The 13,709-nt window shown below is 40.6% G+C and overlaps 1 protein-coding gene across 1 annotated transcript in view; it reads left to right on the top strand.

Annotated features, from left to right (window-relative positions):
• Positions 1-13,085, top strand: part of si:ch211-241e1.3 (laminin subunit alpha-3) — a 116,140-nt gene extending 103,055 nt beyond the window's left edge. The window contains exons 56-69 of the mRNA XM_062994421.1: positions 69-220; positions 1,018-1,221; positions 1,752-1,900; positions 2,926-3,088; positions 5,243-5,376; positions 5,629-5,773; positions 6,816-6,920; positions 7,269-7,414; positions 8,563-8,680; positions 8,901-9,041; positions 10,238-10,368; positions 10,509-10,643; positions 10,923-11,052; positions 12,800-13,085. Coding sequence (XP_062850491.1) covers positions 69-220; positions 1,018-1,221; positions 1,752-1,900; positions 2,926-3,088; positions 5,243-5,376; positions 5,629-5,773; positions 6,816-6,920; positions 7,269-7,414; positions 8,563-8,680; positions 8,901-9,041; positions 10,238-10,368; positions 10,509-10,643; positions 10,923-11,052; positions 12,800-12,802 — 1,856 coding nt within the window. The 3' untranslated portion in view covers positions 12,803-13,085. The remainder of the gene's footprint in view (positions 1-68; positions 221-1,017; positions 1,222-1,751; positions 1,901-2,925; positions 3,089-5,242; positions 5,377-5,628; positions 5,774-6,815; positions 6,921-7,268; positions 7,415-8,562; positions 8,681-8,900; positions 9,042-10,237; positions 10,369-10,508; positions 10,644-10,922; positions 11,053-12,799) is intronic.
• Positions 13,086-13,709: the final 624 nt, after the last annotated feature.

Genomic DNA, 13,709 nt, shown 5'->3' with positions numbered 1-13,709 from the left:
TTCTGGTGAATAATGGTAAAGGTTTTTGGTAGCATGATTGTGACTAACAGGCCTATTTTTCCACACAGTAAAAAACCTGAGCAGCTCCTTCCCATCCCTGCTGGATAAAATCAGTCAGGTGGAGAAGCTGAGCTCTGAACTGGATCCCAACAACAACATCTCATCCAACATCCTCCGCATCAAAGAGCTGATCGAGCAAGCGCGCGACGCTGCTAACAGGGTAAGAGATCGGGTAGAGTATTTTTAAACATAAAATACTTGCAATCGTAGGACTGTTTTTGATCATATTCCCTTGCTGGGTTCCTTCAGTCTGTTCATAGTCTATCCATAACTATACGGGCTAAATAGCCTGTTTTTGTAAGGTCTATCAGTATGGTAGGAACTGTCCACAGAACCAAGCTACACAAAGGCAAGAAAGCATAAAGAAGCACAGATTTACAGAAGAACAGACAACCACCTCAAAGGCACTAAATGTACCACAGAGCTTAGTTTAATTTGACATAAAGAATTAAAAAAATTCCAAAATACAGCCACACTGCCTAGAACAGGCAGCACCTTGAATAGCTACTAAGGACACTTGGGTGGCTCATGGGTAAAAATCTCAAGCTCTTTTTCTGAATCTCAGCTCTGTTACCGGTTGGCCAGGCACGGCCCACTACACACAGACATGATTGGCTAATGTCTGCCGGGTGTAATTACCGGTGACCTGCGACTCGGTCAGCCAACCAGCTACTCGATCCACCAATCAGCTGACACACAAGCCGAGATCCTGAATGGTTTTTCACAAAGTGTAATGTGAGGAGAGAAAACAGAAAAAAATCATTACAGACGGTGAATAAAGGACAGCAGTGCGGGACTCTGTGTATGTGAGAGGTGTATGGTTTTAATGTTATGGCTGATCAGTGTATATGAATGCATGTATGACTTACATAAAGTGAGTGATGAGCGTCTCTAATCTCTGTCTGGTTTTGTTGATCTACGTTATTGTGCTCTAATTATTAATTGATTCTTCGACAGGTTTCTGTACCCATGAAATTCACCGGCTCTGAGCACGTGGAGCTGCGCATGCCTCGAACCCTGGAAGATTTACGAGCGTACACGGCTCTGAGTCTCCTCCTGCAGCGTCCGCTATCCTCCGGCAGAGGGGACGACCGACGGCGCCGACGCCAGGCCGCCGGAGACGATGGAAACCGCTTCGTCCTCTATCTCGGCAACAAGGATGTGAGTCAATTCTGAAATATACAGTATATATGCAGAAGTATTGGGACACCCCTTCTAAATGTATTGTGTGTATAATGAATGTAATAAATCAATTATACAAAGGGAATGATATGCTTCCAACTTTGCAGCAACAGTTTAGGGAAGGCCCTTTCCTGTTCCAGCATGAGTCCTGACCTCAGCCCCACTGAACAGATTTGGAACGAACTGGAACATTCCAGCAGCAGTGCCCAGTCATACAAATGCTGTCATCTTTTGAATGAATGGGCACAAATTCCCATACACAGACATGCTTGAAAGTCTTGTGGGAAGCCTTCTCAGAACAGTGGCTGTTGTTCTAGCTAAAAAGGACACATAGTGGTCACCCCATTTTAAAATGTGATGTCTAACAAGCTCATGGTCAGGTGTCCGAATACTTTTGGCCATATAGTGTACACATGTGTCTTGTTCCCCTCAGTTTATTTAAACTGTTGATTTGAACATAATTCCTGTAATATCGGTAGTGATTTAACCTCGTACATCTGCTCTCTCAGACTTCGAAGGATTACCTGGGCATGGCTCTGAGAAACAACATCCTGTACTTCGTTTACAAGCTGAACGGGAACGTGAACGAGGTGCAGTCACTGGACATTACCAGGTCGAAATCGGAGCCCGCCTACTTCGACCGAGTGGATCTGCGCAGGTTTGAGCTACAACCCACTTCCACCGATGATTGATTAGTCTGTTTTTTTTAAAAGTTCAATACTTTATTTTAATTCTGAACAATAATCAGCTAATATAAAATTTGTTAGTAGCAGTTTTATCAGTATTGTATTAGTTTCATCCAGGCCAGGTTTACTATAGATTATAAAACCTTAAACCAATTAAATAATAAACAAATAAATAAATAAACAAACTAATTTGAATCATGCTACGTCACTACCACTGGGATACAGGGTTCGAATCCCCAGCAGTGCTATTATTAGCTTCCCTGGCTGCCCGGGGTATATTTATGATAAAAATAATAATAAAAATGACAATAATAATAATGAAAATAATAATAATAATAACAATAATAATAGAATAATAATAATAATGCCAATAATAATAATAATAATGACACTAATAATAATATTAATAATTATAATAATAATATAAATAATAATAATGAAAATAACAATAATAATAACAATGCCAATAAAAATAATAATAATAATATAATAATAATGCCAATAATAATAATAATAATGATAATAACAGTAATAATAATAATAATAATAATAATAAAGACAGTAATAATAATAACAATAATAATAATAATTATTATTATTATGATGACAATAATAATAATAATGACAGTAATAATAATAATCATAGTTGCTGGTGTTTGTAAGAGAGGCCAATCCATCACGGGGCTTCATTTTCCTCCAAAATATAACCAATCATGTCTGTATGTATATTCGAACCCTGGATCCCAGTGGTAGTGGGCTAGCTTAATTTACCACTGCTTCCCCTAGGCACCATACAAAAACAAAACATCAAAACTAAAAATCATAATTAAACTTATAAACAGGTGACAGTTTGAGAAGCCCTGACAACTTGCAGCAGTCTCTGTGGTGTGAGATGAAAATAAATCATAAACTACATCAATCACATTTGATCAGGATTTTGCTTCAATAGAATCAGCATTCTTGTACCTAATTTCATTTTTCTTTTTTATTTCTGTAGAATTTACGAGGACGCTGAGGTCAACTTCACGAAATTATTCACATCCAGCTCACCAGACCCTCCAGAACGAATCACCAACAGCGGAAACCCCATTTATAACCTGCTGGATCTCCATCCCAGTGAAGCCGTCTTCTACGTAGGAGGGTATCCGGATACCTTCACTGTGAGTGTACAGAGGTCACATACATGATGTTTTATTTTTTATTTATTTATTAATGTTTTACACATGCACTATATAGTCAGAAGTATGTGGACACCTGACCGTGAGTCTGTTGAACATTTCATGCCAAAACCAACCTGAGGGTTTATATTCAGCTCAGTCCTCAGCACCCTTCTGAATGAAAATCAAAATTGTTTTATTTACCAAGTACATTTTTATATACAGTACAAGGAATTGGACTTGGTGTAAATATGTGGCAGTCAAAATACTACAGAGATGAAACATATAATATAAAAATATACAGAATATATACAGAAGGGTGAGGTATTAAACTGAAAATATGCTAAATAATTGTGGTGCGTATAAGTTTATTTCAGTAAGGGTACCAGGTATCTATTATCTATCTACCTATCTGTCTGTCTGTCTTTCTGTCTGTCTGTCTGTATGTCTGTCTGTCTATAATCTATCAATCTATCTGTCTGTCTATCTATCTAAAATCTATCTACCTGTCTATCTGTCTGTCTATATCTATCTGTCTGTCTGTGTGTCTATCTGTCTGCATTTGGGATAAACTTGTGGCGGGAGGTTTTGCTCAGTATAGGTCATGCCCTTAACCTCCAGGACACTGCTTGTCGATGGTCGACACTTGTTTACTTTTCAAGAAAAATTTTATTTTTATTTTTCTTCTGTTCTTGCTCTCGTGGAAGGCGGTTGCATTTTCCCTCCTCCCTTATCTTTCCTGCTTGGCTCTCCTGTATCGTACTGTCTCGTCTACTCTACTCTACAGAGATTTTCTCAGCACAGCTCCTCAAAGAACAAATTATGGAATTGGTTAAATGGTCTCTGAATGCTATTGACACCATCTTCTCATCGAGAAGTTCGGGTTCGGGGGAACCCACATGCCCCGATGGAACGCAGATGGCAGGATACGCGACGGACTCGTGGGGGAAGTGGAGGGTCGTGTGCCTGGCACCTCTTTCGTTGGAGGACGTAGAGGATGTTTACCTATTCGGAACTTTAATTGTGGGGTTTCTGCTGATTGGTTTAGGCTTAGCCCTGCTGTATCGGGAAATTAAAAAAGTTGGGTCAGTTGTCAATGGTCCCAAGGAACTGCCCAAATTGATTGATATGGTGGGTAGAGCTGTTGGAACTCAGACTGTGGTTATTAATCGCAACATGGATTCCATTTTGGAGAAACTAACGGCTTTGCGAAATGAGACGGATCAGAGACGCATTCATTCCGTGAGTTCTTGTTAAATTTGTATTAGGGCTCAGACTAAACAACATGTCATTTCTGCTCTTGGCTCCCACTGTTATCATCAACGACCTTGGTGATAAGAATATTCCTCCAGAGGATCTGCTGCGAAGTACCCTACCCTCCCTCCACTGGCTGGTTCATTCGGGGCAGTAAGAGCTGTCAACAACCATGTCATCGTGAACTTTGTACAGACTTTTTCTTGCTGCACGAATGACTGTCAGAACTTTACCAACCCAAAAACAACGTCTCCACTCTCTTAGCTTGATCCCACCAATACAGCAGGACGGGTCTGCAATGTGCGCCTGCATATGGCTGCAAATCGCTGAGGCTGCTTGTCGTAGCTGGTACCTTCCCTATCCCCTCACCCCCAAACCCGTGGCTCGTTGTGTGACTATGTTATGTTCTTATGTTTACATGTGCTTGTGTGCTGTTAGGGGCTTTTTTTCATGTTACCACAGTGTGCTCCTCAGGGAGCACAATCTGGTTGCTAGTTTTTTTTATCTCCTACTCTCCCAATGTATTACCATTTCTAACGATGCAAATTTCCCCATTGTGGGATTAATAAAGGATATCTTATCTTATCTTAAATAGCCCACCTCTTTGTGAGGTCTGTCAGTATGATAGAGCCTGTCCACAGGACAAAAAAATTGAAAGGATCTAATCATAAAGCAGCACGGTTTGGAAAAGAATGTAAGTTCATCTCAACGCCTCGAAACTCAGATTAATCCATCAAAGGAATATACAACCTCAGCCTCAAGTGCTTAGGTCTGGAGCACTTTTAAACTAGCAGAGCTCGGGAAGCGCTAGCGGTGTCTTTTGAAATCTGGTGTTTTTTAAATGAGAAACAATCAGCAGTGTCTAAAATCCCTATTAATTTTTTATTATTTTCCTCCGTAAAGCCTCCAGCCCCCCTGAATTACCCCAAATACAGGGGCTGCCTTGAGCTGTCCATGTTGAACGAGAGGTTCATCAGTCTGTACAACTTTAAAGCTTTAAGACCGGAGAACGTCACGCTGGAGACGCCGTGTAAGAGGTAAAAGACTCTCTTCCTCACAAATACTGTACAAGGTTTTAGGGCTGTAAATTGAATCCCAATTTTAATTCTGTTAATAATATTAAAATGAGAACTTCATCGCTGCTTGCTTTTTCATTTTTTATAAATTCGGTTCTCCCCAGTGTCCAGCTCTGTCCTGTACCCCTGCAGAGAGAACTGTTGTAATTAAATAGAATAAAGTTATTTGATAGTTGTAAATAACTCCTGTTCTGTTTCTTTTTCACTCCTCAGATACGTCCCGTCCTCAGCGTACGAGTACTTTGAAGGTAGCGGTTACGTCAAAGCTCAGCCGGACAAGGTGCCCACGCCCATCACCTTCTTCCAGACCATCTTGTCTCGAGCCAAGAACGCCGTCCTCATGTACATTGGAAACCAGGTTAGTTGTTCGAAAACCATTCCACACATGTGTACAGCTGTAGAAGGATGGGTTTATAGGACAGGAGTTCATATTAACAATCAATTCTGAGCTTCTTTGAAGGAGGGGATCATCACTTTTCCATTGATGACCTTGTAACTGACTGTAACTGTGCCAGCGTACTCAGCTTGTCGATGCTCAACACCTGTTTACTTCACAAGAATATTTAGCCCACCTCTTTGTGAGGTCTATCAGTATGGTAGAGCTTGTCCACAGAACAAAAAAATCTAAAGCACATTCAGAACAAATCATGGATGTAATTATACTTAAACTCAGATTCATCCATCAGAAAGAACATACAACCTCAGCCACAAGTGCTTAGGTCAGGAGCACTTCTTTTAAAACTTGTCCAAGTGCCCATCAAGTTTATATACGGTCACTCTTATTGAACAGCAGCAAGGAGGAGGACACCTCTGAGCCTGAAACCTTAGTCTTTGACCCATAAATACTGTACTATGAATACATTTTTGGGTCTTTTGAAAGAGAAACAGTCAGCAGTGTTTAAACACCTGTTAACACCTGTTTATTGCACAAGAATAATTAGCAAGCTTCTTTGTGAGGTCTATTAGTATGGTAGAGCCTGTCCACAAAACAAAGAAAAACATGGGTGTAATCATATAGTTAGTTCGGCTGTGTGTCGTTAGGGAGAGGGAGGATGGCTGAAACAGGGTTCCTCGTCGCTGGTGCAACTACGACCTCTGCTGACCAGTAAAGGTGCCTGCACAGGGGTGGCTGATTATAAAAAGCAATGAAGCCACGACTAGATTGGGTTCAGAAGGGGGAGAATACAATTTTCACTTAACTTATACTGAAATAAGTGTGTAGTTTAAATAACTGATAGAAATAAATATGGCTGTGTGGCAAAAACATTTGGGATAAATCACAAACAATCCCAAAGAACCCAGACAACACATATCATAGGTGTGTTTAAGTGGAATAGAAATACGTGTTTTTAATCATCTGTTGACTTTTGTTGTGTTTTACTTTCTCTATAATCGTGCAGGATGGCTTCTGCAGCGTTACTCTTGAGAAAGGTTACGTGGTTCTACGTGGAAGAAATAAGGACACAATGCTGGAGCCCAAAAAGAGCACCGCTCAGCATGATCTGGTAACATTTTTGATCGCTCTGATGTCTTACTAAAAGCACCACACCTATTTGACCTTCTATACCTAGAAACGCAGAGTGCTGGTCATCTGACCACAGTGACCAAAATATCTAAGATCTATCTATCTATCTATCTATCTATCTATCTATCTATCTATCTATCTATCTATCTATCTATCTATCTATCTATCTATCTATCCAGTCATTTGTCTGTCTGTCTATCTGTCTGTCTGTCTGTTTATCTGTTTTTCTATCTAGTCATTTGTCTGTCCAATCCAGTCTGATTGGTGCAAACCATGGAATTTAAGCAGTGATTGATGATGTTTTTTTACTCTCTTGTTTTTGATTCAGAATGGCGAGCTGAGGGTGGCCCTGGACTCCAGAAGGAGTAAGATAGTCGTCCTAATAAAAAACAAAGAGGTCGTCAGCGGTCAGTGCAATGTTCAAACTTTCGACAGCTATTACGTCGGAGGAATACCCAACAGTTTACGAGAAAGGTGCATCTTTTATTTTATTCTGTTTGAATTCCTTGTATAGCACAACACAGTCATGAGATCAGTCTAGATCTGTATTTATTTACACATTTGTTTTGAAATATTTGTGTTTTTATTCATAAATGTAGAAGTAACACTCCTATAATGAAACATATTAATATCCATATACATGGCCAGTGCCAACTTCTTCTTTTTACTGACCACTGACCGAAGCTGAAATATTACTGCTCCCATGTTTAGGGTAACTACAGGAGATCAGTATACTAGACTTGGCACAGTTTTTATGCCGGATGCCCTCATTATTTTATCCAGGCTTGAGACCGGCACTGAGAACACACTGACAGGTGCGCCTCCCAATGGCTAGGCTGTTCCGCCACCCTACTCCATCCAAATATAGACAATCATGTCTGTGTAGATGCCCAACCGGCTGATAGCACTGCAGAAATTCACCACGGGAGTGAACTAGTGTATTTCTCTGTTGTGCCATCGGAGCACCTTTGAACATATACCAAAAAAATAAATAAATAAATAAAAAAGAATGCAAGAAACCCAAACAACGTCCACAAAAACACGCTAGCACACCACAGCTGACACCTTCGAATGTCTGCTCTGTTACTGTCAGACCAGACGCCTATACAGATAATAATCGGCTCGTCCGCGAATGGGGTTGTCGAAGGGAATTCCTCATAACTGCTGCAGTTACGACCTCTGCTGGCTGATCGATGGCACCTGCACAGAGACAGGGAGTAATAGAGATCAGTGCCTGACTCTCTGTGCGCTATACAGATCTCCATATGACTAGATTGGGGGGGAAATTAAGGGAAAAAAACACGAATGCCTAAAGTACCCACATTCTGTCGCTGTTATATGTAAATATGTGCTATTTTCTATATTGTGCCTTCATGCCATTGGCTGAGGCCCTACGATGGACTGCCGTCCTGCACCGGATGTGATTCCGGAAAACAAACAGACTTACCGCGACTCTGATCATGATTAAATAGACTTTTTAAAGAGGGTATTTCTTTGGGTATTAATTTCCCATCAGGGCTTTTGCAGATTGCAGGATTGAACAATATAAATAAAAGACATCGCTTTGTTAATTGATTCGTGTGTATTTTGCTAACTCTTAACATGTTGTATCCCCTCTACAGAGACAACATCACGGTGGCTCCTCTGAAGGGCTGTGTGACCAACATGAACGCTGCCAACAGAGCGCCCACCATCAGCGAAAAAGTGGGCGTGAGCCGAGGCTGTTCCAGCAGTTTACTGGTGAGGAAAGACACCGCTGTTTAAAAGTCTGAGAGAGTTTCAGGTGTTACGAGCCTCTTTACAGGATAAACCGAGTAGTGAATCAGACAGTAAATGAATTAATGTTGCATTACAAGACCCCAGCCTAGATCATTTGCATATTCGTTTGTATTAAATTGTAAAATAAGATAAAGGGTTTTAAGCTTGGTGCTGATCTGTATCGTTCTTTAATGCTTTGCAGATGGCTCGGAAATCAGAGTTTAGCCCTGGCGGATCGCTGGAATCTCCACCCAGTGACTTCAGTCTGGATGGAGATGTGACGATATCACTGGGATTCAGGAGCACAGAGAAGGACGGACTGCTGCTGCAGAACAAACAGGCTGTACGTTCCTCCCCAAAAAATGCAATAATTCATATTTTTTGACCCTTTTATGACCCTTAAATTGCTTGCTTGCTCTTGCTTCATTTGAGCTAAAACATAAATTTCTCATATAAGCAGAATTAATCAAACCTTGTTTGGTTTTTAGATCATTTATTTACATTATATTAATGGGCCATTATTTTTTATTTTATTTAATTTAGGGTCCAGTTTCCCCAGAATCACTGGGCGTTATGTGGTAACACAGCCTTAGTCATCACCCTCCCACAAATATAGCAAATCATGTCTGTATGCAGACGCCCGGCCGGCCGATAGTACCATTTGGAATTTAAACCCTGGATCCCAGCAGTAGTGTGTTAGAGCAACTGACCTCTGCGCCACCCCAAAATCTTTGTAATGAATTAGATTTTTTACATTTTTAGTTTATTGTCAAGTAAACAGTGTATTTCGGTTATAGGTTTTAGTTGGAAAAACATCATGTCTTTAGTATAATCGATTTATTACACCTGTTAACAACTGGTGAACCTGGAACCTGAAACACATGAATTTAAAAATTATAAGAGGTGTCCCAATACTACTGTTGTGGGTAAATAAAACACATGACCCTATTAAGTAACATGAACTTATAAGCACTATAAAAAAACAGATTTATTCCACACTTAAATCCTCTGTTATTGCACTGATGTCCAGTTCTGAGGCCTGCATGGTCACTGCTGGTGCTACAGTAGGCAGAGGTTAGCATGGGGGCTTTAACTTCTCAGCCCTATACACAAAAGGGTTCGATGCTCTGTGTGTTGTGACACATTCACGTCATCACCAGGATTAAAATGGTCTGCAGTATGAGCCCAGTAGCACTTGACCTGTTGGTCCTTACCAGACGCCACAGCCTTCATGTCCTCTGGTATTAATAAATCTTGGTCGTCCAACAACCTGTCTGTGATTTATGGCTCGTCCCTTTTCAGACCACTGTCTGTGGGAACTCACCACGCCATTTGTCTGGCTATAACGATTTGACCCTTATTAAAGTCATTCAAGTCTTTATGCTAATTAGATCTGCTGCATTCAACACAACTACCAGTGAACTGACCGTGTCCACTAAAAAGCTAAATTCACCATAACAAAGTAATTTTTATTGTACATATTAGCTGTGTACAAACTAGTTGACATTAGTGTTCATTTATTTTTATTTACTGGTACAGAACAAAGAGGTCGGGATCTCGATGGTGAATGGATACGTTATACTGACCTATCAGAACAGTTTATGGAGATCCAAAAAGCAGTACCAAGATGGACAATGGCATTACGTCACTGTAATCAAGAAGAGCACAACGTGAGTATTTACTGATACGTTATTCAAAAGTCCAGACATGACATGAAAAAGACCTGTTTGGGTCACTGTGTTTATGGGGTGATGACAGCGTGATGTCATTTAGGAAGCATCAAATGAACTCAGTTTCTGTTCTTTTGTAGAACGGAGCTTCGAATTGACGAAGACGATGTCGGGGAGGATATCAGACAGTCTCCAGATCTCAAGTTCTTGTCTGATAACGTCGTTTTGGGTGGAGGTTCTCTCACAGGCTGCCTCTCCAATATCTACCTAAGAAGGTAAACATCAGAACATCAGTTAAAGTCTGGAGTCGTACAGTAGTGATTCTCATCTCAAGAGACTTACTGAGTAATTTGGGGCATTTTTAAGAGAATGTGATGTTTAAAGTTCTACAAACCTCACGATGAGTACATATGAAATTTAAATCATTAAAGTGTCGAGGTCCGGAGAAGCTGTGATGTTTTGTATTAGCAGTTAGATATCCAGCCTGCTAGCTATGTTCCTGTTTGCTTTGTGCTAACTGGTCTCTAACAGAAATCCCTCTGCCTTTTTTGCAGACCTGACACGATACGACCAGAGGATTTGAGCTTTTATACATCATCAGGAGATGCACTGGTGGATTTGTGCTCCGCTGACCGTCCGCCCGAGAACATATGGGCCAGCAGCAACAGTAGCTTATCTGGGAAGGTGAGAATCTGCAAAAGTTAATTATTTAATTCATCAGTGAATGGTTTTATTTACAGTGTACAAGCTGTACTAAGACCAGTTTGGTGAGGATGTATGAGGGATACAAAAATGCTTTCAGAAATTTTAAAAGAATTAGGAATTAGGTTAAAGATGAAAAGTTTGCACTTGGAGTAGTTTTTAAAAGGTTTATCCTCTAGGTCAGGGTTTTTCAAGCGACACACATTTTATCAATGATTTTTTGCCCGACCCAGGCAACACAATGCATCCTACTCTCTCTATACAAGATCTAACATAATGCCTCCACAAGGGGGTGTTCACTTACAAGTTTATTTAATCATTATTATTTTTTCTCTGCGACCCATTTTTTTCGGCTCCTGACCCTTAGGGTTTTTGCCTTTTTGCCCTTGGCCGCTCATCAGGACTTTTCTTGGTCCTTGAATCTGTAAAGTTGCTTTGAGAGAATGCCCACTGTAAAAAGTGCCATACCAGTACATTCATTGTCTGTTTTACTATCACTTAATTCATTCTGGGTCACTGAGGGTCTGATTCATTAGACAAAAAGGTAAGGAAACACCCCGGACAGGTTGCCAGTCCATCACAGGGCAAATACACACACACATACTTAGGGCAATGTTAGCAGCTCCAATTAGGCAACCTGACTGCTTGCATTTGGACTTGAGGACTGGAGGAAACCCACACGGACACAGGGAGAACATACAAACTCCACACAGAACCTTTCCGCCCAGCTGGGGACTCAAACCCAGGCCCTACTTGCTGTGAGCTGACAGTGCAACCCACTGCGCCACGGTGCCGCCCTGGCAGCGGATTCACAGATTGGGAAATAATGAGGAAAATCCCACAAAATAAATACAAATGGCACTTCGATCATTAGTTTGGTAGTGTAAAAAGTTCGATGATGGCAGTTACCTTTGTGCAGTGGCCTCCTAATACATTGGTGACTTCTCTATGCACATATAAATAGGGTTTTAGAATGTTCATCCAACAGTGGTCTTTAAGCCAAGCTTGGGAGGAAAACCTGGGAGTAAAGATGTTTTTTTTGTTGCCGTTTGAGACAGGGGAGTCCGGGGTGAACAGAGATATTTGTGTTCCAATCATTTAGTCACAGAAACAGTTGCAAAAAATGTTGGAAATCCCAAGAAACACATATATAAAATTTTGACTTTAAATAAATAAATAAGTAAACAGGTGACAAACATCAGCTTAACCCAAGCAAGACGAAAACAGTAAATTAAATATCAAATAAAGGATATCAGGTAGAGAAGAGTCAAGAGCCAACAAAAACTAGCTGACGCTTTTATCCAAAGCGACTCACAGTTGTGACAGTATACAGTCTAAGCAATTGATGGTTAAGAACCTTGCTCAAGAGGCCAGCAGTGGCGAGGCTTGAACCGGCTACATTCTGATTACTGGACCAGTATCTTAACCACTAGGCTACAACTGGCCTACACAACACACAAGAAAACAGCCTTGTGTCCAGACTTGAGTGGAAGACTCAAGTCTTTTTAGTCCTGGACGTGTGTAAATGTGGACCATAACACAGATAATTTAAGTTGTATTATTTAAGCTAGTTAAAGCAGCTGATAGCTCCTCACATTGGGTTTTAATGCATACCTGTATGTGTGTTTGGAAAGAAATTATTGTCTGATCCTGATCTATAATCAAATGATTGTTTTGTCCTTTGCTCTGGAGCTGCTGGGTTTCTCACATCTCGTGTGTTTGTTTCTAGTGATGAAGATGATGCTGTGAGAATGGACTAACACGAGATCATCAGCTTTTCCTACAACCACTAAACTGTCTCGTCTTACACATCCACTGCTGTCATGTATCATCACTACTCAACGTTTTTCACTGACACGTACACGACTTAACCTTTACATGAATGAACACTAAATTATGTAGTAGAATCAGTAGCATATAAAAGTGATTTTTAATGATTTTACACTGTTTTTGTATGAATGGTGACACTGATGTGTGTCAGAAAACTACTAATAAAAAATCTAACCAAATACTTACTTCATTTGAATAACACTCATTTGTTCTCATTTACTCATCTATTTAAACACCACCCTAACAATCCCATAATCCAGGGCTACTCAAATCTCATCCATAAAGGACTGGTGTGGCTGCTTTTTCATACCAGCCTAGCAGGGCTACACTTAAGTACTTTATTATAGCTTGCGCTGTTCAAAAGGGCACTGTAGCAGGATATACACCGATCAGCCATATCATTAAAACCACCTCCTTGTTTCTACACTCACTGTCCATTTTATCAGCTCCACTTACCATATAGAAGCACTTTGTAGTTCTACAATTACTGACTGTAGTCCATCTGTTTCCCTACATACTTTTCTAACCTGCGTTCACCCTGTTCTTCAATGGTCAGGACTCTCACAGGACCACCACAGAGCAGGTATTATTTAGGTGGTGGATCATTCTCGGCACTGCAGTGACACTGACATGGTGGTGGTGTGTTAGTGTGTGTTGTGCTGGCATGAGTGGATCAGACACAGCAGCGCTGATGGAGTTTTTAAACACCTCACTGTCACTGCTGGACTAAGAATAGTCCACCAACCAAAAACATCCAGTCAACAGCACCCCATGGGCAGTGTCCTGTGACCACTGATGAAGGTCTAGAA

Source organism: Trichomycterus rosablanca, chromosome 4 (assembly GCF_030014385.1).
Source record: "Trichomycterus rosablanca isolate fTriRos1 chromosome 4, fTriRos1.hap1, whole genome shotgun sequence".
NCBI lineage: Eukaryota > Metazoa > Chordata > Actinopteri > Siluriformes > Trichomycteridae > Trichomycterus > Trichomycterus rosablanca.
This window is presented reverse-complemented; position numbering and strand designations above follow the sequence as displayed.